Raw genomic sequence first — 27450 nt, forward strand, 5'->3', positions numbered from 1 at the left:
GGGTTAAGCTAATTTGGCAGGTGGATGGGAACCGGAGTGAAGGGACTCATAATAGGACAGACAGTAAACAACAGAAAAATGTAGCGTGTAGTCAGACTGTCAAGAAGGGCAGGCAGATGATAGGAGAAAATTACAGCCAGCAAGTTGAGCATCAGTGCATTCGGGATGCAGAATCAAAAAGGGTAGCAAATGCAGCACTCAAAGTGTTATATCTCAACGCACAGAGTATAAGAAATAAGGGGGATGATCTTGTTGCAAATTTACAGGTTGTCAGGTATGATGTTGTAGCCATCAGTGAATTGTGGCTGATGGTTGGTTCTAGTTGGAAGCTGAATGTCCAAGGTTACACACTGTATCAGAGGGATTGGAAAATAGGCAGAGAAGGTGGCATGGCTCTGCCGGTAAAGAATGGCATCAAATCAATAGAAAGATGTGACACAGGATCAGAAGATGTTGAATCCTTGTGTGTTAAGAAAGTGCAACGATAAAAGGACCCTGATGGCAGTTATATACTGGCCTCCCAACAGTAGCTGGGAATGTGCACCACAGATTACAACAGGAAATAGAAAAGGCGTGTCAAATATATATTTGATATTATAATAGTCATGGGAGATTTCAACATGCAAGTTAATTGGGAAAATCAGGTTGGTAATGGATCTCAAGAGAGCAAGTTTGTTGACTGCCTACAAGATGGCTTTTTAGAGCAGTTTGTTGTGAGCATACTGGGGGAATCGGCTACACTGGATTAGGCGTTATATAATGAACTAGAGGCGATTCAGGAGCTTAAGGTAAGGAAACTCTTAGGAAGCAGTGTGCAGAATATGATTGAGTTCAACTTGAAATTTGATAGGGAAAGGGTCTGACGTAGCTGTATTTCAGTGGAGTAAAGGAAATTACATTGGTATGAGAGAGGAGTTGGCTAGTGTACGTTGAAAGGAGATGCTGGCAAGGATGACAGCAGAGCAGCAATGGCTTGAGTTTCTGGGAAAAATGAGGAAGATGCAGGACAGATGTATTCCAAAAATGAAGAAATACTCAAATGGCAAAAATAGTACAATTGTGGCTGACAAGGGACATCAAAGCTAATGTAAAAGCAAAAGAGGACATACAACAAAGCAAAAATTAGCTGAAAGATGGAGGATTGGGAGGCTTTTAAAAACCTATAGAGAACAACTAAAAAGAATCATTAGGAGAGAAAAGATGAAATATGAAAGCAAGCTAGCAAGCAACATCAGGGTGGCTAGAACAAGCCTTTCCAAGTACATAAAAAATAAAAGAGAAATGTGAGTGGATATAGGACACCAGAAAGTGAGGCTCGAGAAATAATAACGGGGGACAAGGATGTGGCAGGTGGTACGACATGTGTATTTTGCATCAGTCTTCACTGTGGGAGAATCAGAATCAGGTTTATTATGTGACATGAAATTTGTTAACTTAGCAGAAGCAGTCCAATGCAATACATAATCAAGTTGAGAAAAATAAAAAAAATAATAATCAGTAAATCAATTACATATATTGAAAAGATTTTTAAAATATGCAAAAACAAATACAGTATATTAAAAATAAGTGAGGTAGTGTCCAAAGATTCAATGTCCATTTAGGAATCAGATGGCAGAGGGAAAGAAGCTGTTCCTGAATCGCTGAGTGTGTGTCTTCAGGCTTCTGTACCTCCTACCTGATGGTAACAGTGAGAAAAGGGCATGCCCTGGGTGCTGGAGGTCCTTAATAATGGACACTGCCTTTCTGAGACACCGCTCCCTAAAGATGTCCTGGGTACTTTGTAGGCTAGTACCCGAGATGGAGCTGACTACATTTACAACCTTCTGCAGCTTCTTTCGGTTCTGTGCAGTAGCCCCTCCATATCAGAGTGATGCAGCCTGTCAGAACGCTCTTCATGGTACAACTATAGAAATTTTTAAGTGTATTTGTTAATATACCAAATATCTTCAAAGTACAGCCGCTGTCTTGCCTTCAACATAACTGCATCAATATGTTGGGACCAGGTTAGATCCTCAGAGATCTTGACACCCAGGAACTTGAAGCTGCTCGCTCTCACCACTTCTGATCCCTCTGAGGATTGGTATGTGTTCCTTCACCTTACCCTTCCTGAAGTCTACAATCAGCTCTTTTATCTTACCGGCGTTGAGTGCCAGGTTGTTGCTGCAGCACCACTCCACCAGTTGGCATCGCACTCCTGTATGCCCTCTCGTCACCACCTGAGATTCTACCAACAATCGCCAGCAAATTTATAGATGGTATTTGAGCTATGCCTAGCCACACAGTCATATGTATAGAAAGAGTAGAGCAGTGGGCAAAGTATACACCCCTGAGGTGTGCCAGTGTTATCATCAGCGAGGAGGATATGTTATCATCAATTCACAGAGTTTGTGGTCTTCCACTTACGAAGTCAAGGATCCAATTGCAGGAGGTGGTACAGAGGTCCAGGTTCTGCAACTTCTCAAATCAGGATTGTGGGAATGATGGTATTAAATGCTGAGCTATAGTTGATTATCAGCATCCTGACGTAGGTGTTTGTGTTGTCCAGATAGCATCAAAGGTTACGGGGAGAGAACCGGGGAATGGGGTTGAGGAAGGGGGAAAAAAGGATCAGCCATCATTGAATGGCAGAGCAGGCCTGATGGGCTAAATGGCCTAATTCTGTTCCTATGGTCTTTTTTTTGACAAGTAAGACAAATCTGTCGTCTGAACTTTGAGCTCTGCCACTGGAATCAGTTTTTCTCCATTTATCAAAACCTTCATAATTTGCAGTACCAAATTTCCTTTCAATCTTCTCCACTTAAATACAAACCCAATTTCTGTAATCTGTCCATCCTAACAAGGCCTTTGATTCTAGCTCTATTATTCAAGAACTTCCAAAGATACAATGCTTTCAACTAATCATTTTCTACCCACCTCCTGTATGCTGGCAACGTCTATAGGTGTGTGTACCAATCTTCTGTACATTGGATGCTTATTTTCTTTTCCCTTTTTACCCAGTTCTGTAGCCTGCAAAAATAACAACAAGATAAAAACTCAAAACACAGCCCTTCAAGTTCCAAAGCACAGAAAATTTGCTATTCAGCTATTGGAAATGTATAATATACTCTAAGTACCAATTTATGTTCTACATAATACAAATTGCCATTTACAGTGAATACATACAAGATCAACAAAAAACAATTTTGATCTTCACAAATGAGAAGCATGTTGAAATATTAGGAATAGGATACCAACAGTTCCATATGGTATGCAACTTTTCACCTCTTAAAAGAAAAATTGCAGCCCTGTGTGACTTTATAACTAGGTGCAATTTTTTTCTACCTAAAGCAAACACTGGCATGGAATCTAATTCCATAAAAGCATCATACTCTTTAAGTTCACCTTTTTTCCCTCTTTTTCGAGGTACTCGACAAGGTTGTCCTCTTAGTCCCTTATTATTTGATATTGCATTAGAACCTCTTGCAATTGCCATTCGAGAATCTCCAAATATTACTGGGATAACTCGGGGCTTAAAGTCCCATAAATTATCACTCTATGCTGATGATTTACTTTTATATATTTCTAATCCTCAAAAGTCCATCCCGGCTGTTTTAGAGCTATTAGCACAATTTGGTCTTTTTTCAGGTTATAAATTAAATCTTAGTAAGAGTGAACTCTTTCCGATTAATAAACAACTTCCCTTATATTATAAATTTCCATTTAAATTGATTAATAATTATTTTTCATATCTTGGGATTAAAATTACTTGTAAATACAAAGATTTATTTAAGACTAACTTTTTACCATTAATAGACCATATTATTCAACTTTCATCTAAATGGTTTCCTTTATATTTAACTTTGGTCGTATTAATGCAGTTAAGATGTTTTTTTGCCAAAATTTTTATATATATTTCAGGCATTACCAATCTTTGTTCCAAAATCTTTTTTTGACAAAGTTGACTCTAAAATTTCTTCATTTATTTGGCAGAATAAAAACCCGAGACTGGGTAAAATACATTTACAGAAAGCTAAGAGAGATGGAGGTTTAGCATTACCTAACTTTAGATTTTATTATTGGGCAATTAATATTCGACATATGAAATTCTGGTTACTGGACCAGGATATACTATCCATTCCTAACTGGGTAGCATTGGAATTACAATCTGTTCAGGGTTTTACACTTGGCTCTATTTTAGGTTCCTCTCTTCCTTTTGATTTGAAACGCCTTAAACAGGTGTCTAACCCGATAGTTAAATATACCTTACGTATTTGGTTTCAATTCAGAAAATTTTTTGATCTTAATCAATTTGGGTTAGCGATTCCTATTTTAGGTAACATATTTTTTCCTCCCTCTTTTACGGATCGTGCTTTTCAAATTTGGAAGACTAAGGGTATTTCACGGTTTTTGGATTTATTTTTAGATGGTTCCCTTATGTCTTTTGAACAATTATCTAATAAATATAACTTATCAAGAATATATTTTTTTAGATATCTACAAGTTAGAAATTTCCTAAGTACTATACTTTCTTCCTTTCCAATGCTTCCTCCTACATACATTTTAGATACTATAATCAACCTTAATCCATGTCAGAAAGGTGCATCGGCTATGATTTATAATATTATTATGAAACTTAGGAAAGCTCCATTTGATAAGATTAAGGTAGATTGGGAACAGGAATTGGGGTTTACCATTTCCGTGGATGACTGGGGGCAGATTTTACAATTAGTCAATACTTCCTCTATCTGTGCTAAACATTCCCTAATTCAATTTAAAGTTGTTCATAGAGCACATATGTCCAAAGATAAGTTAGCGCGCTTTTATTCTCATATTAATCCTTTTTGTGATAGATGTCCAGGCAGATAGCCTCTTTAACTCATATGTTTTGGTCTTGCCCTACTTTGGAAACGTTTTGGAGAGACATTTTTAATATTATCTCCAAGGTATTGAACATAGATATCTCTCCTCACCCTATTACTGCTATCTTTGGACTACCTAAAATTTCCAGTAATCTTTCCCCTTCAGCCCGTAGAATGATTGCATTTCTTACTTTAATGCGAAAAGATGCATCTTACAACATTGGAAAGAGCTTAATGCTCCAACTACCTTTTTTTGGTTTTCTCAGACGATATTATGCTTGAATCTGGAGAAAATTAGAAGCAATCTTTATTACTCATTTAAATTTGAACAGACTTGGAGATCTTTTATTCAATATTTTCATTTAATGTAATATATACCCTTCTTGTTTTTTCTACTGTTTTTAATGGAGGTCGGGATTGAGGACGTGATTTTAAGTTTAACTCTGTTTGGTTTCAAGTTAGCCCATTGCTTTGCTTTGCTTTTAGTTAGTTGCACGGTGGGTTTTTTTTTTGGGGGGGGGGTTTCCTTTTCTCTATTGATATATATATAAAATTAGTATACTATTATGTTACCTTGGTATGTTATGTTTAAATTACATTGTTTATAGTATTTTTTTTGTATTAATATCTTCTGTAATTTTGTTATATTCTAACAGTGTATTAGTGTCTATATGGCTTACCTTTTTGTATACTTATTCAATAAAAAGATTTAAAAAGAAAGAAAAGCATCATAGAGTTTACTGTGAATTTAGAAGCCTTACATTACATGATCTGGAGAAGTGACATTGTGAAATACAAAATAAGATATGACCTTAATCAAATACACTAATCAGGACTTCTAATATTAATAAATTCTAGCAAATTGAGCGACTTGCAGTAACTCTATAATATTCTTGCAAATTTCAATAATTATGACTCCAGACCAGAAATGGGCCCTTTCTCTCCAACATGTCCATGTCAATCAAGATGTTTATTTATGCTAATGCCATTTGCCGGCATTAGACCCATATCCTTCTATGCTTTTTTCCCCACGCCAAATAGCAATCCAAATGTCTTTTAAAAGTTGTAAATATATCTGCCTCCACAGGACCTCTGGCAACTCCAGGTATTCACCTCCAGGTGTGGAAAAACTGGTTCCACAGATCTCCATTTCCCCCCTTTCATCTTCAGCATGTACCCCATGGTTAGAGATACTTCTGCTCCCGGGGAAATGATTTTGACTATATCACAACTGGGATCTTCATGATTTTATACATCTCTAGAAGCTATGTTGTATAACCTCTCACCTATATTCTGACAAGAAAACATCCTATCTATTCAATCTCCTTAGAATTTCAGCACTCCATTCTAGACAACATCCATTTGAATCTGTTCTGCACTCGTTGTTGCTACCACATCCTTCCTGTAGTGTAGCAACTAGAATTGTACACTGTGCTGAGCACAGGCTAAGCAATGTTTTGTACAGTGGGAACATGATGTCTCAACACAATGCCTCAGCCTATAAAGGCAAGCGTATGTACCAAATGGGGGGGGCGGTGAGGTCTGGGCCTGATGTCCTGCTCACCCAGGGAAAGTGTACGCGCAATACATCACCTCTCCTTTCCTGGTATAGTGATCGCCGCATGGTCACTGTCTGGCTTGCTAGGCAGCAGGCCACTGCAAATGGCCTCTCCTACATTACTGCATCCGTAGCAACACCTTCCCATCGGTGCCCCCCCGCCGTTTCCACTAAGCTTGCTACGTCATGGCGCGACCGAGTGTCTGGCGTTATAACTGGATGGGTAGGCTGGGCTTATTAGCCTTGGTTGGCAGCCAGCCTAAGAGAAGGGCAACTCTGACTCCAAACCCGGGCAGGTGGGGCTCGTTAGCCTCGTCAGGCCATCCACCGAGGAGAAGGACACTCCGACGTAACTCCTACAACCCGAGGACCTCGCCGTCACCGTCCCAGCTTGCTAGGCTATGGCAGATGAGCCCCGGGTGTAAAGGGTGGGGCCAGTACCGCACACACTGCACTCCACTCCACCTAAAATACCATTGCGCAGGCCAAAGGACATGCCCACGTTACCTGCCTATCCCATATTGGCCTCGTCAGCCATCTGCGAGCCTGCAGCAGACATGGGCAGCCCCCTTCCTAAATCTTTGTTCGCGAAGCCAAGCCATGAATGAATGAATGTACCAAATGCATTTTTCACTGCCCTATCAGATGCACCACTACTACCAGGGAGATATGAACTTGCACCCCAAGGTCACATCAATGCTTCTTAGGTCCCTGATTTATTTTATGTGTTACCAGAATTTGACCCCTCAAAGTGCATTAACTCATATTTATCTGAATTAAATTTCATTTGCTACTGCTCCACCCAGGGAGGCTGTGATTCCTAAATTTTCCCTGGTTTTTGAATTGCTGACAGTTCAAAGTTTCATTGTAATTCAGAGGTTATCAATTCCCAAAACAAGAACTTTGAATCCAAGGAATGATGTTCAGAAAAAACCTTTATGAAGTTTCATTGAACAATTTACTAATCTTAACATCTACGTTACCATATTGATTGTAACAGCAAGTTACAAAAAAGGTGACCATGCTTACTTTTTAATAAAACAACAAGGCTTTCATGATACAAGACCCAGGTTTCCCCCTGCAATCACAACTCAGTCAGCAGTCAGACAAAATAATGATTATTAAAATGTCCCTTTAGTGCAATGCTCAGGCAATCCACAACCAAGAATACCATGTTCTACCAGATGAACCCTAATCATTAAGCACGATGACATTTTTGAAATTTATTATAGTTGCCATATGTCGACATAATGATATCTAACAGTCATCCTCAAAGCATGACGACTTGTTCCATAAACAATATTCCAGTTAATGAGACAGTCTCAAAATGTTTAGTCTAATTTCTAAAACTTTGATAATATTTTTGGTAACAGGAATGCACCTTCAGAATCTATTGCTTGTTAATTAGATTTGAATTAGATTTGGAGAGATGGACTGCAATGACTATAAGAATCCAATGATCTTCTGGCTGCAGCTTAAAAAGACTGGTTCCTACTCATTTTTGCTTAATGAAATGTGTAAATGATGTTTTTCACCCCCTCTCTCTGTCACCACACAAGTGCAACATTCATAGGACTAACCACATGCTAATGAGTTCACCTACAAACTGAAAAGAACAACAAAAAGATGGTTTCATTTTGGGAACCAAACCAGTAATTCTATTCTCTGTTCAATCTTCAATACAATACACAGCATTATAACTTTGGTATCTTCTGCATGCATGGCCTGGGAAATAAAGTTTCCATTACAATCACAGTAAACCCTCATGTAGTTTACTTGCAGCAAGTGAAGCCAGCAGTTTTTGAACATTCACCTCTAGGCCAGTAACCTCATAGGAGATTCACTATTCTTGAAACACAGTCAGAATTTGTAATTCACAAGAAACCATAAGCATTTCCAGTGTTCCTGGTGACTATATATATGCGCAGTGTGTCCAGCTCTAGATACTGATTGCCTGCATCGAGCGATGGACTTGGGAGCCAGATTCACTCATGTACATCAGTGCTTCATGAGTTGATGGGAGTTTTAGTGAAGTGACCACTAGGAACAGTAGAAGGACCAGACAAGGAGTGTAGGTTTCATCTGTGGCCATTCCCCTCAGTAAAAAAAAAAATACCATTTTGGATTTACTATGAAGCAAGCCAGGGAACTACAGACCAGTAAGACCAACATCAATGATAGAAAATTTATTGAGGGGATTCTGAGAAACTAGATATCCAGTGTTTAGATTTTTTTTTCCAGTTTGGAGGCCTGCAACTAGTGGTGTGCTGCAGGGGTGGGTGCATGTGTGTGTTCCTGTCTATCCAGCATCTTCGAATACCTTCTAATAACTTTCCTACTACTGATGTCAGGCTCAGTCTATAATTTCCTGGCTTAGTCTTAGAGCTTTTCTTAAAAAAAAGAAACATTAGTTATCCCTCCAATCCTCTGGTACCTCACCTGTGGCTAAGGATGTTTTAAATATCTCTGTTAGGATCCCTGCAATTTCTGCACTAGCCTCCCACAGGGTCCGAAGGAGCACCTCGTCAGGCTCTGGGGATTTATCCACCCTAAATTTGCTTCAAGACAGCAAACACTTCTCCTGGATCCATTACCTCACTGCAGCATTTCCTCATATCTAGACTGTGTCCATCTGCCGAGTAAATACAGATGCAAAAAATTCCATGTACAATCTCCCTCTCTTTCAGCTCCACACATAGATTACCACTCTGATCTACCAGAGGACCAACTTAGTCTGTTACTATCCTTTTACTGTTAATGTTTCTGTAGATGCCCTTAGGATTCCCCCTTCACCTTGTTTACTGCAGCAACCTCATGTCTTCTTTCAGCCCTCCCGATTTCTCTTGCATTTCTTACACTCAAGTACCTCATTTGTTCCTGCTTATACCTGTTATGCTTCTGTTTTTTCTCAACCAGGGTATTAATATCTCTCAAAAAGAGAAGGTTCCATAAACCTGTTAACCCTTGCCTTTTATTCTGACAGTAACATACAAACTCAAGAATTTCACTTTTGAAGGCCTCCCACTTAACCAAGTACACTTTTGCCAGAAAAAGCCTACCCCTATCAACTTTTGACAAATCCTTTCTGATACCATCAAAAATGGCCCTTCTCCAATTTAGAATCTCAACCCAAGGACCAGACCTACCCTTTTCCATAATTACCTTGAAACTAATGGCATTATAGTCACTCGAAGCAAAGTGTTCCCTTACGCAAACTTCTGGCACCTGCCCTGACTCATTCCTAATAGGAGACCTAGTGTGATAGCTAGGAAGGCAAGCTAGACAATAATAAAAAATAAAGGATACCAAAAGATTTTTTTAGATACATACACATATGAGAGAGCAAATATTGGGGCACTGGAAAATTATGCTGGAGAGGTAGCAATGGGAGACAAAGAAAAGGCACACAACTTAAGTATTTTGTATTAGGCTTCACTGTGGAAGCCACTAGCTGCACACCAGAAATTAGAGAACATCAGGGGCAAAAGTGAATGTAGTTGCTCTTACTAAGAAGGTGCATTGGAAGCTGAAAAGTCTGAAAGTAAGTAAGCTTCTGACCAGGGAGCAGGGACTTCCAGGGAAGCTGAGAGCTTGTGGAGGCATTTCTGGAATGGTTTTGAAGGACTGGGAAATTGCAAGTGTCACTCCACTCTAAAGGGAGAGAGGTAGAAGAAAGGAAATTATAGGCTAGTTAACCTGACACCAGTGACTGGGAAGATGTTAGAGTCCATTATTAAGGTTAGGGATTTAGGGTACTTAGAGACACATAATAAAGTAGGCCAAAGTCAGCATGGTTTCATAAAGGGGAAATCTAGCCTTACAAATCTGTTGGAATTCTTTGAGGAAATAACAAGCAGAATATACAGAGTCTGTGGATGTGGTTTATTTTGATTTTCAGAAGGTCCTTGAAAGGTGCTTCTCATGAGGCTGCTTATCAGAGCCCATGGAAAGAAACAAGCATGGGGAGAAGACTGGCTGACTAGCAGGAGACACACAGTGGGAGTAAAGATGTCTTTTCTGGTTGGCTGCCACTGACTGAGGTGTTCCATTGGGGTTGGTGTTGCGACCACTTCTCAGCTTGTACGTCAATGATTTGGATGACAGAATTGGTTTTGTTGTCAAGTTTGTAGATAATACGAAGATCACTGGAGGGGTAGGTGGTGCTGAGGAAGCAAGGAGTCTGCAGAAGGACTTAGACTGGGAGAATGGACAAAGTGGCAGATGGAAAATGGTGTAGGGACATGTGTGATTATGCACTTTAGTAGAAGGAAAAGGTGTAGACCATTTTCTAAATGGAGAAAAAAATTCAGATGTGCTAAGGGACTTGAGAGCCCCTGTGCAGGATTTCCCAAAGGTTAAATTAGTGTCAAGTATAATTGCAAAGTTAGCATTCATTTTAACAGGACTAGAATATAAAAACAAAGTTGTAAAGTTGGAGCTTTATAAGGCATTGGTCAGACCTCATTTGGAGTATTGTGAGCAGCTTTGAGCCTCTTATCCAAGAAAAGATTTGCTGGCGTTGGAGAGGTTCACAAGAATGATCCTAGGAATGGAAGAGTTAACATTGAGGAGTGTTTGGTGGCTCTGGGCCTGTACTCACTGGAGAATGGGGGGGGGGGATTTCATTAAAATCTATTAAGTATTGAAAGACCTAGATTGAGTGAATGTAGTGAGAATGTTTCCTATGGAGGAGGAAGTCTAGGACCATAGGGCATAGTCTCAGAATAGAAGGACATCCCTTAAGAATAGAGATGAGGAGGAATTTCTTTAGCAAAAGGGTGGCGAATTAATTGAACTCATCACCAGAGGTAGCCGTGGGAGGTCAAGTCATTGAGTATATTTAAAGTGGAGATTGATAGGTTAATTGATTAATAAGAGCTGAGAGATATAGTAAATCAGCCATGATGGAATGGTGGAGCAGACTTGACAGGCCAAATGGCCTAAATCTGCTCCTATGTCTCGTGATCGAGCTTAGGGGATACTGCAGAACACAGAAACTTAAGGGAAGTATATAGTTCCTTGGAAGTGGCAACACAAGTAGACAAGGTGATGAAGGAGGCATATGACATGTTTGCCATCACTGGACAGGGCACAGGAGTTGGAAAGTCATGTTACAGATGTACAAGACATCGGTGAGCTAGCTCCTGGAATACCAGGTACACCTATCACCATACTATAGAAAGATATTAATTATGCCAGAGGATGCAGAGAAGATACATAATGATGTTGCCAGGACTGGAGGGCTTGAGCTAAAAGAGAATGTGTGCTCTGGGACTTCTTTCCCCTTGAGCACAGGAAGCTGATGGCTATACAGCTCAGAGCTGTATAAAAATCTGGAGTATTGATAAGTTGGGTGGTCAAAATAATTTTTGCAGGGGAAAGCAGTCCAAATCTAGAAAGCACAGGTTTAAAGGTGAGAGGGTTAAGACTTAAAAGAGATCTGGGTAGCAGTTTTCCCACATCAAGGACAGTGGGGAAATGGAACGAGCTGCCAAAAAACGACAGTTAGAGATGGGTAGAATTACAACTCTTAAAAGACATTTGAACAGGTCTTGGAAAGGAAAGGTTTAGGTCTTGGAAAGGAAAGGTTTAGAGAGATGTAGGCCAATAGCAGGCAAATTGGATACTGCTCAGGGAAGTACCTTGGTTGGAATAGTCAAATAGGAAAAGCTATCTGTAATTTCTCCCATCAAACTTATACCAATGTACAAAGTACCTAAGTTTTCATGGGAATTCATATTATGTGTTTTTTTAAAAATTATTGCATTCTTCATCCTAATTTTTTTTGTATTACATTGGACATGGAGTAGATCATTTCATTCTCCTTTGCACTTGTGTACTAGAAGTGACGTTAAACAATCAGGAATCTTGAATTAACTATCTTTTACCCCTAAAAATGCGAGGACAATTTACTCCTAATCACTAAGTGTAATCTCTGCCACCAACTGCAAAAACACCAGCCAATATCAAACACAAGTGGAAGAAAATTAATTCCTACCTTTTGCTTTTGAATAAAAAGGACATTGGGTCTTGAAGAAACAGAACTATTGAGAATTCCATTTCTGCAACTTTTACATTAGGAATGCCAGAGCAACAAGATTTTTGCCAATAAAGAAATCAGTACATAATGCCCTAAAAACCTTCCCACCTTTTGATATAAACCTTTTTATACTGTACCAAAATTAAGTAAAATCCAAACATTGAGAAAAAATGTGAAACTGATCTATTAATAGGAGCTTGGAATTAAGGATATTTGAAGCATTCAAAGTATTGTTGGCTGCTTGGCAACAAGACACACAAGGTTCTTTCACTTAAATAGCCTTTAATCTGTCGGCTATTCTTTGTGATCTTAACACAAGAGTATAAACGTACAGAAGCAAGCCACCTGGCACCTTAAGCCCTTTAAGCCCTAGTTCCATTTTCCTGCAATCTGTCAATCTTGATCTGGAATGAACTCAGTAACAGTAGCCACAACCCTCCAGTACACAGAATCTCAGATTTACCATCCTTTCAAGTGAAGAGATTTGTTACTTCAGTCATAAATTGTGACCACTTTTTCAGAGTCACTGGACCCCTGCATCCAAACTCAGCCTGGTAAAATGATCTCCCCATGTCCCTGCAAGAATTTTATATATTTCAGTGAGATTTTCATTCATCCTTCTAAAATGTGGAAAATACAGGCCTAATACACTTGCCGACACTATAAATCCATTAACCAAGGAACCAATCTAAAGAATCCTTCCAAGGCAAGCATATCCTTTTCTTAGTCAAGGAGACCAAAACAGTAACAATACTTCAGGTTCTGATCTCACTAAGGTCCCATATAATTGTAGCAAGACATTGTTACTTCCTCATTAAATGTTTTGTAATAAAAGGCCAACCTACAATTCATCTTCCACACCACTTTCTGTACCTGCAAGTTAGTTTCATAAATCGCTTGATCACCACAGAACAAGTACAACATTCACATAATTAACCATGTTGCAAAAGTGATGTTAAGGTGATCATGTAAAATACAAGTACTGAAAAGCCAATGGTTCTAGTTCTGGACCCAATCAAATTGGAAATTTTATTCTCCACCTAAGCTTCAACTCTGTTAATATCATATACTGCCTTATCATTGTTAATGTCATATAGATCATTCATAAGGAGAGCCAGCAGCTTCGAACTTCATTAGAGATGCACTAGTACTAAAACAGTGGCCTGGATCTGCGGCAGTAAAGACACTGGCAGCACACGTGTACAACACACACACAACCCCCGCCACCAGGTTACAGAATATCCAGCTCCCATAAACTGTTTATACTCTTAATAGCTTACAAGTCAGAAATGCTGCCATGAACCAAGTTCCCGGGTGGCAGAAGGTGGCTGCAGTAGCCAAACCACCAGGTCCAGTCACTCCCAGATGCTCAGCTGTAGGTTCAGGCTGTACACATGTTAGGCATTTATAAGCTGGGGAGGACTTGTAATATTAATGGTTCAACAGGAACTAACTTTAAAAAAAACAGTATTGTGCAAAAGCCTTTGGCACCCTGATTTTTTAATATAATTTTATATATATATATATATATATATATATAAAATCAGGGTGCCAAAGGCTTTTGCACAATACTGTTTTTTTTGTGTGTGTATGTATATATATATACACACACACACACATATATATACACACACACACACACACACAGGTTTCCCCCGATACTGTATCCGAAAGTAGAGCTTTGCTATGAAATCTTTCGTAAGCCGAAATGGCATAAAGCGAAGAAGCAATTACCAGTAATTATCAATCTTGATCTGGAATGAACTCAGTAACAATAGCCACAACCCTCCAGGGTACAGAATCTCAGATTTACCATCCTTTCAGTAAAGAGATTTGTTACTTCAGTCATAAATTGTGATAAATTTATCATAAATTCAATTACCATCACCATTAATCGTGATTTGTATTAACGACCTGGATGTGGGAGTAGAAGGGTGGGTTGGCAAGTTTGCAGATGACACAAAGGTTGGTGGTGTTGTAGATAGTGTAGAGGATTGTTGAAGATTGCAGAGAGACATTGATAGGATGCAGAAGTGGGCTGAGAAGTGGCAGATGGGGTTCAACCCGGAGAAGTGTGAGGTGGTACACTTTGGAAGGACAAACTCCAAGGCGGAGTACAAAGTAAATGGTAGGATACTTGGTAGTTTGGAGGAGCAGAGGGATCTGGGGGTACATGTCCACAGATCCCTGAAAGTTGCCTCACAGGTAGATAGGGTAGTTAAGAAAGCTTATGGGGTGTTACATTTCATAAGTCGAGGGACAGAGTTTAAGAGTCGCTATGTAATGATGCAGCTCTATAAAACTCTGGTTAGGCCACACTTGGGAGTACTGTGTCCAGTTCTGGTCGCCTCACTATAGGAAGGATGTGGAAGCATTGGAAAGGGTACAGAGGAGATTTACCAGGACGCTGCCTGGTTTAGTGAGTATGCATTATGATCAGCAATTAAGGGAGCTAGGGCTTTACTCTTTGGAGAGGAGGAGGATGAGAGGAGACATGATAGAGGTGTACAAGATAATAAGAGGAATAGATAGAGTGGATAGCCAGCGCCTCTTCCCCAGGGCACCATTGCTCAATACAAAGGGACATGGCTTTAAGGTAAGGGGTGGGAAGGTCAAGGGGGATATTAGAGGAAGGTTTTTTACTCAGAGAGTGGTTGGTGGGTGGAATGCACTGCCTGAGTCAGTGGTGGAGGCAGATACACTCATGAAGTTTAAGAGACTACTAGACAGGTATATGGAGGAATTTAAGGTGGGGGGTTATATGGGATGCAGGGTTTGAGGGTCGGCACAACATTGTGGGCCGAAGGGCCTGTACTGTGCTGTACTATTCTATATTCTACGTTATATGGGAAAAATTTTTGAGCGTTCCCAGACCCAAAAAAAACCTACCAAATCATACCAAATAGCACATAAAACCTAAAATAACACTAACATATAGTAAAAGCAGGAATGGTATGTTAAATACACAGCTTAAAGTAGAAATAATGTATGTACAGTGTAGTTTCACTATTAGAATTGGGAAGATTTAGTTAGTTAAAACAGATTTGTGGAAAGAAAAAAAAAAATCGGCACGTACACGCATGTGCATACACCTGCCTGCGCAAGGCTTCACAGTCACGGTAATCTTCCCTCGGGGTAAACACAAGTTTAAAGCAGGCGCCTTTTTTCGTAAAAGCAAAAATCCTCTTTGGATTCTTTCGGTTAGCGAAAACAGGTGCTAATGTAGGTCTTTCGTAAAAGCGAACTTTTGTAAAGCGGGGGACATCTGCATATAAACTTTGCTTCAGATTTTTTTTGCCTTTTGTATTAGTGTGTCAGTAGAAAAGAGCAAATATTTAATTTTTTTGGAAAATGAATGTTTGGTTTTCTAAAATTTGATCTACAGGTATGCGTCACTTAACATCCATGATACGTTCTATGAAATCGGACGTTATGTGATTTGGACATTGTGCGAACACCGTATTATATACTTAGCAAACCTATATGGAGTACTGTGTATTGACTAAATCCATGTCATTAGCGATTTCTCCATATCCGCTATAGGTCCCTCGCATTTTCGTGAGCCTTGTAGTTTTCAGTGAAGCTGATCCTTTAACAGCTTCGAGAACTTTTTCTTTGTTTTTCAGGATCATCGTGATTGTTGTGACATGCCTAAATCCTAAGCAATAGCATTCATTGGTTTTCCACTTTCATATTGTTTAATGACCTTTTGTTTCACTTCCAAATCAATACTTTTCCTTTGCCTCTGGCTGCTGCTATCACTAGGAGTGGTTTTGCTGCGCTTGGAAGTCATGATGCACTTTACGGTAATATTTTCAAAAGAAAATTAAACAGAAAGATAACGCTACTACATTCAAGAGACACGCGATACACGAGATTGGTTACGTTCGCTACATCATGTTCTCCGATCGGGACTACGACGTATATGCGATTGGATGTTGTCCAAATGGACGTTAAGTGGCGCACACCTATGACATTAAAACTTAATTACTTTGTAGGCATAGAGCCCAGTGCATGATTAAACAAAGATAACAAACAGGTGCTAATGATCAATGACAATGGGTTGAATGAACTAAACTGATAACTGATGTAGAAGAAATCAAACTCTCAGCTCTAAACTCACAAAAACCACTGGAACCCAAGTATACCCCTCTGGACTTTGGAAAAGTCTTGTCAGAAGTGGTCGTCAGGGAAGAGTGGCTGCAAAAAGTAATTCTTCAAAAGTGGAAACAAAGCCAAGAGACTCGCCTATGCACAAAAACACAAGTACTGGGGTGTTGAACAATGGCAGCAGGTACTCTGAACCGACTAGTCAAAATTTGGAACTTTTTGGCTCAAACAGGAAACAGTTTGTCCATTGCCTGGAGAGCTCTTTACAGTTTGCTGTTCTTTATAGTAATTTTTTTGATATTTAGAAACTTTATTTTTGAAAGCATCTTTGATAGGATTTTTTTAAAAAAAAAACACACATGCCTAAGACAGTACTATATAAACTATCATTTAGATAAAGGAAAAAAAACCTTGGCTGTTGAAGTTTAGTTCTAAATTATCATCCCCAAAGCAATTCTTTTAAATGTATGTGCTATCATTTCTTCAATTTAATTTTTAAAATGATTATTGATATTTCTTTCACCTTTGATCAGTCTAGGGAACAAAATACTACAAAGATTATACTGCATGCTTATCACTTTCCAATCTGAAGCCTGGAAGTCGTCTTTCGGCCTATTTGTCACCAAAACACGTGGTCAATTTTCTCTTGATCAGCAAGTAGCATGATGACTTTATCACTGACTACAAAACAGAGACTGGTATTAAATTTATATGAAACAATCAATTCCTGGGGGGGCGTCACGTGATGACGTGGGATTGAGACGTGTAAATTCAGCTCTCCCGCAACAAATCAGTAAAGTACCGTTTAAATAAAACAAAGTTGGTAAATATTTTTTGAAAACTATTTATAAACTTTGTAAGACTACTTTACGGTATGCCTCCTAAACCGCAACAAAAGAAGTCTGCTGTTGCGAAGCAGCCGCTAGACGGGAAGAAAAAAGGACCTACTGCAACGATGGAGCCTCGGACTCAGGTTGGATCTCCTTCGGTAGAACAGGGAGCAATGGCGGTGGCAGAGGTTGCTCCGAAGAAGACAACGGAATTGCGCATGCGCAAAGAAGAGCGCATGCGCAAATCGACACAACGCAAACTACAAGAACCGACACCCACTGCAATTGAAAATGACTCAGAGTCAGAACTGGATTCTGCAGAGAACACAGATGAAGAGGAGGAAGAATTGGAAGCGAGTGGAAGTAAAGGAGATGATAGAGACATAAGAGAGGCTGTATTGCGATCAACGGCTGAATTAAGGAAAGTAAGAGAAGAGCTTAGAGATACGAAGAGATGCTATAATAAAGTTATGGAAAGACAGGACAAAATGGAAAAGAAGCTTCAGAAGATGGAAAGAGAAATGGGGCTTTATGAATGATAGAGTGGAAAAAACAGAAAATGATTTGCTTGTCTGGAACTCGGAAAGAAACCGACTCTTGGAGAAAGTGGACATGTTGGAAAATTTCAGTAGACGTAATAATATAAAAATTGTTGGTCTTGCAGAAGGTATGGAAGGAGATAAGCCAATAGACTTTTTTCAAAGATGGATCCCGGAGGTTTTGCAAATGGGAGAGGAGGCTCGATCAATTGAAATCGAGCGGGCACATAGAGCTTTAAGACCAAAACCAAAAGATGACCAATATCCACGATCGATTTTAATAAAATTATTAAGATTTCAAGACAAGGAAAGGATTCTACAGGCGGCTGTTCGAGCTGCCAAAGATAGAAAAGGGCCATTGATAATTAAAGGGAAAAGAGTTTTTTTCTACCCTGATATAAGTTACGAACTTTTGAAGAAAAGGAAGAAGTTTAATCTAGTGAAAAAAACCCTATGGGAGCATGGTTATCAATTTATACTGCGTTATCCTGCAACTTTGAAGATTTTTATGTCTGGTGGAGAAAAAAGATTTTTTGATGACTACCAGAAAGCAGAGCAGTTTGTGCAAGATTCTCTGAATATTCACCAGATACAAGAACAACCTCAGGAGAGGGAGATAGATTGAAGATGAAGATTGGGTTTAAGAATGGATTTGTTGGATTTTTGAAGCTGGATGAATGTATAAATATAGTATTAATTATATGAGGGGGATAAGAAAAGGTTAATACTGGAGGAAATTAGCTGGGAATAATAATACTAATTTTGTTTATATATATATATATATATATCTATCTATCTTTTTTTTTGTTGCGGGGGAGCTGGAAGAAGCACTGATCGATTGCTACGTTAATCATGTGTGCAAGCGTGGCTTTTGCCGCAACCCGTACAATGGAGGGGGGGTAGTGTTGTGTATCTTTTCATTCACAACATTAGTGGGGGGGGTATTTTGTTTTTTCTTTTTTTTCTATCTTTTTTTTCTCTTTTTGCCTGGAAGGTTGGGGGGGGGGGGGAACGCATAGCATCATGGTGAAGTTTAAAGTGATTCCCCAAGGAACTATGAGAGTTGAGAAGATAAGTAATGTTTTAGATTGGAGTAACTTTGTTAAGAATAATGACTAATTTATTGAATTTTTTGAGTTTTAATGTTAATGGGCTTAATGGACCAGTGAAAAGAAAAAGAATCTTAACATATATTAAAAAAATGAAGATAGATTTAGCTTTTTTACAGGAAACGCACCTAACAGAAACAGAACATCAGAAACTAAAGAGAGATTGGGTGGGTAATGTTGTTGCGGCCTCATTTAATTCAAAAGCGAGGGGAGTAGCAATTTTGATCAATAAAACGTTACCAATTAGGATACAAAATGTAATAACTGATTCTGCGGGGAGATATGTGATTATACATTGTCAACTTTTTTCCGAACTATGGACTTTTATGAATATTTATGCACCAAATGAAAATGATGCAAAATTCATACAAGAAACTTTTTTGAATTTGGCGGATGCACATGAAAAAATATTAATTGGAGGCGACTTCAATTTTTGCTTAGACCCAGTCTTAGATAGATCAACCAAGGCTGTTATAAAATCGAAGGTAGTAAATCTAACTTTATCATTGATGAAAGATTTAAATTTGATTGATATATGGAGAAGAATCAATCCTAAAGAAAGAGACTATTCGTTCTATTCCCACAGACATAAAACTTATTCAAGGATAGATTTTTTTCTATTATCAATGCATATTCAACACAGAGTGAAAAATATGGAATATAAAGCAAGAATATTATCAGATCATTCTCCTTTATTAATGACAATAATAATGGCTGATAAGGAAGAAGTGGCTTATAGATGGAGATTTAATTCAATATTATTAAAACGTCAAGATTTTTGTGATTTTATGAAAAAGCAGATTCAATTTTTTTTGGATACAAATTTTCATTCAGTGGAGGATAAATTTATATTATGGGATGCGATGAAAGCATATCTTAGGGGACAGATAATAAGTTATACGTCTAAAATTAAGAAAGAATATATGGCAGAACTAGATCTATTGGAAAAAGAGATTACAAGAATAGAAAAAGAATCACAAAGATATATGTCAGAAGAAAAACGAAGACAACTTGTCAATAAGAAGTTACAATATAATACACTTCAGACATATAGAACGGAAAAAGCAATTATAAGATCTAAACAAAGGTATTATGAGTTAGGTGAGAGAGCACATAAAATTCTTGCCTGGCAGTTGAAAACAGAACAAGCTTCCAAAACAATAAATGCAATTAGAATAAGGGCAGATAAAATATCTTATAAACCTCTTGAAATAAATGAAACCTTTAAAAATTTTTATTCTGAATTATATCAATCAGAATCCCAAAACGATGTTAATGAGATAGAAAGGTTTTTATCACAAGTTTCTCTTCCAAAATTGAATTTGGAAGAACAGAGGAGATTTGATATGCCTTTTACATTAAAAGAAGTTGAAGAAGCTTTAGGATCACTTCAAAGTAATAAATCTCCAGGAGAATATGGTTTTCCACCTGAATTTTACAAAAAATTTAAAGATTTATTATTTCCTCTTTTTATGGAACTAATACGTCAAGCAGAAAAAATACATAAACTTCCAGATTCTTTTTCAACAGCAATTGTAATAGTATTGCCAAAAAAGGACAGAGATCCTATGAAACCAACATCATACAGGCCTATTTCTTTATTGAATACGGATTATAAAATAATAGCAAAAATTTTATCGAATAGATTATCTAAATATTTACCAAAATTAATACATATGGATCAAACAGGATTTATTAAACATAGACAACTGGCAGATAATGTAACTCGGCTACTCAGTATAATTCATTTGGCACAAAAAAGGGATGAGAAGAGTATAGTAGTAGCTTTGGATGCAGAAAAAGCATTTGATAGATTAGAATGGGATTTTTTATTTAAAGTTTTAGAAAAATATGGGTTAGGAACATCTTTTATAAATTGGATTAAAACTTTAAATTCTAACCCTAAAGCTAAAGTAGTGACAAACTCTCAAATTTCAACACCATTTCAGCTAAAAAGGTCAACTAGACAAGGTTGTCCACTATCACCTGCTCTATTTGTATTGGCGATAGAGCCATTAGCAGAACTAATTAGATTGGATCCAGATATTATGGGTTTTAGAGTTAACCAAGAGGAATATAAAATTAATCGTTTTGCCGATGATGTTTTGATCTATTTAACAAACCCACAACATTCGTTACATAAATTATCTTCTAGATTGGATGAATATGGGAAGGTATCAGGTTACAAAATAAACTGGGATAAAAGTGAAATTTTGTCTCTTACTAAAGGAGACTATAGTCAATGTCGATTAGTAACCCAATTTAGATGGCCGGTAAATGGTATAAAGTATTTAGGTATAAGACTTGATAGTGATGTAAAGAATTTATATAAATTTAATTATTTACCACTATTGAAAAAAATTCAAGAAGATCTTGACAAATGGATGATACTACCAATAACATTAGTAGGTAGAGTCAATGTTGTAAAAATGAATATATTTCTGAGATTACAGTATTTATTTCAAACATTACCAATACAATTGCCACAGAAATTTTTTCAAGAGTTAAATAAATCTGTGAGAAAATTTCTTTGGAAAGGTAAAATGTCAAGAATATCATTGGAAAAACTGACATGTAAATTTAGGTTAGGAGGGTTACAACTTCCAAACTTTAAAAATTACTATAAAGCAAATCAACTTAGATTTATTGCATCTTTTTTCGATGATCAAAAACCAGCATGGATTAAAATAGAACTAGACAAGATAGGAGAAAATAAACCTGAAGATTTTATATATAAATGGGAATCTAAATGGATACGGGAAAAGAAAGAATCTCCTATATTAACACACTTGATTGATCTATGGAATAAGATAAATGTTGATAAGGAAACACAGAAATCTCTATTAGCAAGGAGACCTTTGTTTCAAAACAGACTTATTCCTTTTACAATGGACAATCAACTTTTATATAATTGGTACCAAAAAGGGATTAAATTTATAGGAGATTGTTTTGAGCGAGGTATATTGATGTCATTTGAACAATTAAAGGATAAATATAAAATATCTAATAATACTTTCTTTTGCTACTTTCAGTTAAGGGCTTACTTAATAGGTAATCTGGGTCAAACAATGTTTTTGCCAAAAGCTAATGAAATTGAAATTTTAATTCAAAAAGGGAAAATTAAAAAATTTATTTCTTGTACGTATAATTTGATTCAAGAACAGACAATTAAACAAGGAACCCATAAGTCAAAGCAAAAATGGGAAACAGATCTGAATATTAATATTGATGAAATAAATTGGTCAAGACTTTGTCTGGACAGTATGACAAATACAATAAATGTTCGACTTAGATTAGTACAATATAATTTTTTACACCAATTATATATTACACCACAAAAAATAAATAGATTAAATTCAAATCTATCTGATAAATGTTTTCGGTGTAATCAAGAAATTGGTACTTTTTTACATTCTACTTGGTCTTGTTTTAAAATTCAACCCTTTTGGATAAATTTAAGAGTCTTATTGGAACAAATTACTGGAATTCAACTTCCACATAACCCTGTATTATTTCTATTAGGTGATATTGAAGGGATAAAACCAAAACTTAAATTGAATAAATATCAGAAAGAATTTATAAAAATTGCATTGGCAGTAGCTAAGAAGACTATAGCAGTTACTTGGAAATCTGATTCGTATTTAAGTATGGATCGTTGGAATAATGAAATGGCTAGTTCTATTCCACTTGAAAAAATTCCTTATATTTTAAGAGATAATTATCTAACATTCTTGAATATTTGGCGCCCTTATTTACAAAAGATAGGATGTCATATTTAAGTGCTCCGACAAAGAATTTGGTTACTTGGGGAGAATAACGAATAATTATACCAAATTTATTTTGAATCCCATGGAGCATGTGGAAACCTTCCGATACCCAGGCGGCTCTTCTTTTTTTTTTCTGTTTCTTTCTTTTAGGTGGACTACATATATGGGGGGGGGGGTGGGTAGATTTTATCTTTTCATGTATTCTTTTTGAAAATTCAATAAAAATTATATCAAAAAAACAATCAATTCCTGTAACCTGAGCAAATAAAACAATTGACAGTTCAATTTCTATTACTTTTGTTTTAAGAATGCTTAAGAAGCGGGATATTTTCCAATTAAGAATTCGTTATATCATATCCCAAAAAGCTTTCCATATCAAACTGATTATACTCTACCAAATTAAAATTAAAGGTGAAATTAAAACATTTGAAAAACCAGTGAATCATTTTAAAATAACGATGTGGTTAGAATTAAGAATATTAGTATTCTTGGGTGACTAATAACCGATTTACTTCCATTGATGTTGCCGAACTTGCTGAGCTCCCCAGTTATACATTCTCAAATACAGCCACTTCACACAAGTCTGTTTGACAAGAGCCCACGACATTACAGGAAAGATACTAACATGAAATGAAGTTTTGCTGACTGAGAGGAGGCAGTCCTCCCGGAATAAATGGTGCTGCCAGTGACTAGTGGTGTCCTGTAGGGGTTGGCCTTGGGATCGTTTCTTTTCATGTTACATGTCAATGATTTGGATGACGGAATTGATGGCTTTGTGGCCGATACAAAGATATATGGAGGGGCAAGCAGTGCTGAGGAAGCAGGGATTCTGCAGAAAAACTTAACGATAGATCAGGAGAATGGCAAAGGAGTGGCAGATAGAATATAGTGTAGGGAAATGTATGGTCATACACTTTGACAGAAGGAATAAAGGTACAGCTATTTTATAAATGGGGAGAAAATTCAAAAATCAGAGGTGCAAAGCAACTTGGAAGTCCTTGTCCAGGATTCCCCAAAGGTTAATTTGCAGACTCGAGTTGGTGGTAAGGAAGGCAAATGCAATGTTAGCATTCATTTCGAGAGGACTAGAATATAAAAGCAATGATATAATGCTGAGGCTTGGACAGACTGCATTTGCATAAGGAGCACACAATACACCAAGAAAAGATGTGGTGACATTGAACTGAGACCAGAGGAAGTTCACAAGAATTCTGGGAATGAAAGGGTTAACATGAAAAGCATTTGATAACACTGGGCCTGTACCTGCTGAAATTTAGAAGAATGAGTGGGAAATCACATTGAGACATATCTAAATATTGTAAGGCCTAGATAAAGCTGAAATGGAGAGATGTTTCCTGTAGTGGGGGAGTCCAGGACCACAGGGCACAGCCTCAGAACAGAGGGATGTCCTTTCAGAACAGATGAAGAGGAATTTCTTTAGACAGAGGAGAGTGAATCTGTGGAATTCAATGCCACACACAGCTGTGGAGGCCAAATCATTGGGTACATTTAAAGCGTAGGTTGATAGGTTCTTAATTAGTCAGAGCATCAAAGGTTACGGGGAGAAGGCAGAAGAATGGGGTTGCGAGGGATAATAAATCAGCAATGATGGAATAGCAGAGCAGACTCAATGGCCTAATTCTGCTCTAATGTTTTATGGCCTTATATTCTTATTCAAAGTACTGCTGGTTGCTTGGGAACAAGACAATTAAGTTTCTTTTTAGTTATATGGCCTTTACCCTAATCTAACCACATTTTTTTTGTGATTAAGAACATAATTACAAACAGAATCAAGCCAAATGGCACCTTCAGGCCTTTGAGTCGGCTCTGCCATTTAGCAGATCATGGATGAACTTTCAATCCAGTTCCACTTTCACATACTATCACAGCCTCTCAATCTCCTTGTTCCCACAAATCTGTCAAAACCTTAGCTTTGAATGAACTCAATAAGTTACAACTCTCCAGGGTACAGAATCCCAGGTGTTTACCATTCTTAGTTTAAAAAAAGTAACACCATACATACCGTTTTCCTAATCACTTGCTATAACTACATGTTGATTTTCAATCATGTTTATTCAAAGGCAGCCAGAATCTTATAAATAACATTTCACAACTTGCCATTATGCAAAAATAATCTGCTTTTGTTCAAAATTAATAACTGCAGTTTGCTACATTATAATCCATGTTTCACTTACTCAGATTGTCAATAGCTCCAAAGCTTCCCTACGCACAATCCCACATAGTTTTATGTCATTCATCAAACTTGAAAAACGATGCTTGAATCAAATCATTGATATAAATGGCGACCAAATGGATTCCAAACCCCAATTCCTGGGGTATTCCAAACAGCTTCAGAAAAAAAAATGTTTATTTCCACCCTTTGCTTTACCTGTTAATCATTTCTCAATCCCATGCCATACAATACCCAAAATTCCATGTGCCAGCTCATTCATTTGTTACCTTCCAATACACAGGAACAATTGCATAATTGATAGAACTTTAGAAGATGATAACCAATGCATCCAATAACTCTACTGTAACCTCTTTCAAAACTCTGGGATATATAGCCGTTTGGTCTCACACACTTCTCTACATTATTGAAATAACGTCTTTTAATGCAATGTGGAATGCCACTTACTAATATTCTTATAATACAACTTGTATGCAACTATGCAACTTTAAGTATGCAACTTTAATGCAACTTGTAATTTAATCATGATCAATAGAAAACAGCTGTAGAACAAAATCATATTCAACTCGTTAAACATGGGTGTAACACCACAGAATCCTCACTAGAGACGATTACTCACCCGCTCCTTCATGCGAGAAACAATGTAACCCAAATATCGGCCCATAGCTTGCTTGGTTGTGTTCTTCTTTTTCGTGCTCTATTGTGATGGAGAAGTAACATTAGTGAAGAATCAATCACTAACTCATCTATTGAATAACAATAACCAGAAACTAAGTTTCTCTGATCTGAATGAGTTTGTCACTCAAAATGCAAATACAGCAAATGTTACACACAATGTTACAATATCACATTCAAGATTTAGAAAACAAATCTATACCAAAAAGTCTATTTAAATGAATCTGAAACCAAGCAGTGCAGGTATCTGATCATAAGCACAAGAGGATCTGCAGTTCCATTGGCGAAGTGGCAATTCCGGACTAAACTTGAATCAACAAAGGATGTTCGACAGCGATGGCAGGGCTTGAATGCTATCACCTCCTATAAAGTAAAATCATGTGACATAGGCAACAGTAGGGTTTCACTTCCAGATGAGCTCAATGCCTCTGCTTGCTTTGACTGTCAAAACATGGCGGAACTATCACAAACTCCCACAGCCCCTGATGACCTTGTGATTTCAATCTCAGAGGCTGAACACACGAAAAGCATCCAGCTCAGAAGAGCTACCTGGCTAAATATTAAGGCCTGTGCCGATCAGCTAACTGAAGTCTTCAGAGATCTTTAGCCTCTTGGTTCGGCAGTGAGGTACGCGGCTTCAATTATTCCAGTGCCTGAGAACATAGCAAGAACCACCAGCTGGTGTGGTCTTTCACTGATTATTGTAGTTCTCAAAGTACATTTATTATCAATGTATGTATATTTTATACAACCTTGAGATTCGTCTTCTTACAGGCAGCTACACAAGAAAGAAACCAATTAAAATAAAAAAGATGGTCAAACACCCAACTTGCAAAGAGAGAAAAAAAAACATGCAAACAATAAAAGTAAGCAAATAGCATTCAGAACTGAAGTTCACAAAAGTGAGCCCACACTGTGATAGTTGCCAGCTACAGGCACAGTTTGGTGCAGAGAGGAGTAAACCTCATGGAGCAACAAACTGAAGTTCAGTGCAGAGTCGAGTAAAACTCACTGGGCAGTGATCTGAGATAGTCTCGACATCCTGCCCTTTTCAATCTAGTCCGGTACTTAAATCGTCCAGACCTGCTGTAGCTCTTGGACCAGGATCTTGACATTTCCATACGCATTCGGGCCGGTGCTGTGCCACCTCAATTTGACCCGTACTCAACTTTTCCAATTAGGCTCGGCCTTTAAATCGATCAAACCTCGGGCCTTTCCTCAGTCTCAGGCGCGGTCCGGACCCCACTGCCATGACTCTGTATTGCCTCTGCTCTCTGCACCTCGGTTCAGCTGAACCACATTGCCTCCAAGTCTGCACAAGCCAAATATTAGCACATTCCCTACACACCAGCCCGGTCCCTGCTGCCTCGATTCAGTCAGTGCTCACCGTGCCACAACTATCCTGCACTTTTGAGACTTCAGCTCCCACTGCAGAAATGCCAAGTCGTACAGGTGGTTCAAAAGCTGAACTCCAACAGGGAAGTTAGTCCATTGTTTGCAGTGATTGCTTAGCAGAAAAGTGTGATTAATGAAGTATTTAGTTCTTTTCTTTGTTTTATTTGCCACCAACAAACAGTCACTGAGCTTTACAAGCACCATCTTAAACCGGTTATTGGACTCAATGAGTATGCACAAAAGAAAATGAATCTTAGGGTTGTATATGGTGACACATGTACTTTAATAATAAATTTACTTTGGATTTCCAGCATCTCAAAGTTCAAAGTAACACACAAAATACGAGAGGAACTCAGCAGGACCTAATGAAGGGTCCCAGCCTAAAACTTCAACTCTAT

The 27450-nt window shown here is 37.8% G+C and overlaps 1 protein-coding gene across 3 annotated transcripts in view; it reads right to left on the reverse strand.

Moving 5' to 3' along the window:
* zmynd11 (zinc finger, MYND-type containing 11) overlaps nt 1-27450 on the reverse strand; it is a 166158-nt gene that overhangs the window by 40757 nt on the left and 97951 nt on the right. For all 3 annotated transcript variants that reach the window (XM_063044400.1, XM_063044399.1, XM_063044401.1), the window contains 2 exons: nt 25602-25679; nt 2914-3006 (listed from right to left, as the gene is read on the reverse strand). In XM_063044400.1, coding sequence (XP_062900470.1) covers nt 2914-3006; nt 25602-25679 — 171 coding nt within the window. The remainder of the gene's footprint in view (nt 1-2913; nt 3007-25601; nt 25680-27450) is intronic.

Source organism: Mobula hypostoma, chromosome 3 (genome assembly GCF_963921235.1).
Source record: "Mobula hypostoma chromosome 3, sMobHyp1.1, whole genome shotgun sequence".
Lineage (NCBI taxonomy): Eukaryota > Metazoa > Chordata > Chondrichthyes > Myliobatiformes > Myliobatidae > Mobula > Mobula hypostoma.